This window comes from Monoraphidium neglectum, assembly GCF_000611645.1.
Source record: "Monoraphidium neglectum strain SAG 48.87 unplaced genomic scaffold scaffold03654, whole genome shotgun sequence".
Lineage (NCBI taxonomy): Eukaryota > Viridiplantae > Chlorophyta > Chlorophyceae > Sphaeropleales > Selenastraceae > Monoraphidium > Monoraphidium neglectum.
The window spans coordinates 3,905-6,157 of NW_014009975.1; the positions used below are offsets into that span (position 1 = coordinate 3,905).

The 2,253-nt window shown below is 67.5% G+C and overlaps 1 protein-coding gene across 1 annotated transcript in view; it reads left to right on the forward strand.

Annotated features, from left to right (window-relative positions):
• MNEG_13150 (hypothetical protein) overlaps positions 1-1,318 on the forward strand; it is a gene marked incomplete at both ends in the record, with an annotated part of 4,246 nt that extends 2,928 nt beyond the window's left edge. Inside the window, 4 exons of the mRNA XM_014038379.1 lie at positions 91-109; positions 308-489; positions 755-835; positions 1,133-1,318. Coding sequence (XP_013893833.1) covers positions 91-109; positions 308-489; positions 755-835; positions 1,133-1,318 — 468 coding nt within the window. The remainder of the gene's footprint in view (positions 1-90; positions 110-307; positions 490-754; positions 836-1,132) is intronic.
• Positions 1,319-2,253: the final 935 nt, after the last annotated feature.

Here is a 2,253-nt window from a genome sequence, read left to right on the forward strand (position 1 = left end):
GGCGGGGGCGGCGGCGGGGCGTGTGATGACGTCGTTTCGACGGTGGTGGAGCTGGATGGCACCCTGCTGGGGTCTGCGATCGCCCTGCAGGAGGCCCGTTTCATCGTCGGTGAGTCCCCAGCCTCTAGAGCCTCAGCCTCTCGACACAGAGGAGGGGCGCCCTGCCCCAATATCAAGTCGGCAGATCAAATCGATCGCCGTATCGCAGAGCGTCACGTCCTACAGTAGGGCAGGGTATCGATTTCATCGACCGGTGTGGCATGACAGTGTCATGACCATGCTCGCCCGCCTGCCCACCCCTCCCCAGACTGCAGCAAGTATGTGCAGGCCTCCCGCCAGCCGGCCCAGGACGTCTTCACGCGCGCCCCTGACGAGGTGGCGTCCCTGGTGGTCGTGCCGCTCATGGGCCGGGGCCGCGAGGGCGTGGGGGGCATGTACTTCGCCCTCGACTCGCCCTACCAGTTCCGGGAGCTGCAGGCGACGCTGCTGGTGCGCCGCCCCGCCGCGCCGCCCCGCCGCGCCGCCCTCCGCGCGCGCCATGGACGCCTCTCCCGTCGGCCCGCCCACTCCTCTGGTTGCTTTTCTGTGGGGATCGCTGCGCAGGCGACTCTGGGGCGTTTCATGTATTCGTCAGGACGCATGAACCTGAATGGGTTTGAGGTTTTAGCCCCTGCGCTTCTACTTGAGCACTATGCCACCTCATGCCTCCTGAGCGCCCTGGTGCCTCATGCTCCCCCTGCTCCTCTCGTTCCAGGGCTTCGTGAACAGCGTGAGCGGGGTGCTGCGCCAGAAGCTGCTGGCGCGCGCTGACGTCATCGCCAGGCTCGCCGAGGAGGTGCGCCGGCGCGGCGGCCCCTCGGCCGCAAACAATTTGCCACTCCTCTTTGAGTAGGCGGGCCGCGGTGTGGCCCTGATGTTGACACCGCTGGCTCGGCCCTTGGGAGGGGGGGCGCACCGCTGATTGGACTGCCTTCCGCACGAAAAGATCAATCGCATTGGCCAGCCTCGCAGCGAACTACCACCTCGCAAGCCAGCACGCCAGCAAGCACCCAAGCAAGAAAACAAGGCAACGCGATCATGCCGCTCCCTCCACCTGAACCCCCCGCCCCGACCCTTCGCCCGCGCCGCCCAGGCCGCCCTCGCCGCCAAGCCTCAGGAGCCGCAGGGCGGCCCACCCAGCGGCCCGCCCAGCGGCCCGCCCAGCGGCCTGCAGCGGCACCGGTCGGCGCCGGACGCGGCGTCGTCCACTTCGGAGCAGCGGCGTGGCCGCATGGTCGGGGCATCCGGCCAGCGGTTCAACACAGAAGCGATGCTCTCGGTGGGTTGACCGGCATCTATCCAGGATTTGAGACTTCTTATACTTTGGGGACGCTGCTTGTAGGAGTTGGTGGGCAAGTTCCGCGTGCCGCCGTGGACAAAGCAGGGACGCGCGCGGCTCGGGCCGGCCCCCGGCAGCACGCGCGAGGCAAACCTCGGCTGCGCGCCGCCGCGGTGGCGACGTCCTCTCCTTAAATCATCGGCCCTGCCGCCTCCGTCCGACTGCCTACTGCGACCTTTCCGTCGCTGCACCCCCTCCCCACGCTGCGTACTGATCGTTTCCCACATCATATTCCATGATTATCTCACCAGGTGCTGCAGCAGGAGATCCAGAAGGGGCGGCGGCGGCGCTCGCGCATGCCAGGGTTCATCTCGGAGCTCGTCGTGGCGGAGCAAGTCGGGCGCGGTGCGTCATCCGCTCTGCCCCGCACTGCACCTCGCCCCACCCCGCCCACCCAGCCCCGCAGCCGCGCCGCAGACGCGCGGCGCCTTGCGCCCTCAGCCGCCTGTCTGACTGGCACGCTTGCCGGCGGGCTGTCGTCTTGGTCCTGCTCGTTGGTGTCTATTTCCTGATCTATCTCACGCAACCCCTGACGGCATGCGGCCAAGCCGCCGCAGCCGGCCGCTGTCATGGCCGCCCGCCCCAGCTTGCCAGTGCTGCAAAGCGCCGCCCGGCCGCTGACCGATCAACCGCTCCGCGCGCAGGCGCGTTTGGGGTGGTCCACCGCGGATTCTGGAACAAAGTCGTGTCGGCGGTCAAGGTGGGCGCGTGGCGACGCCTCTCGTGTGTGTGTGTGTGTGTGTGTGTGTGCTGGTGTGTGTGTGTGTATGTGCTGGTGTGTGTGCCTGTGTGTCTGTGTGTGTGTGTGTGTGTGTGTGTGTGTGTGTGTGTGTGCCTGTGTGTCTGTGTGTGTGTGTGCGCGCGTGCGTGTGTAC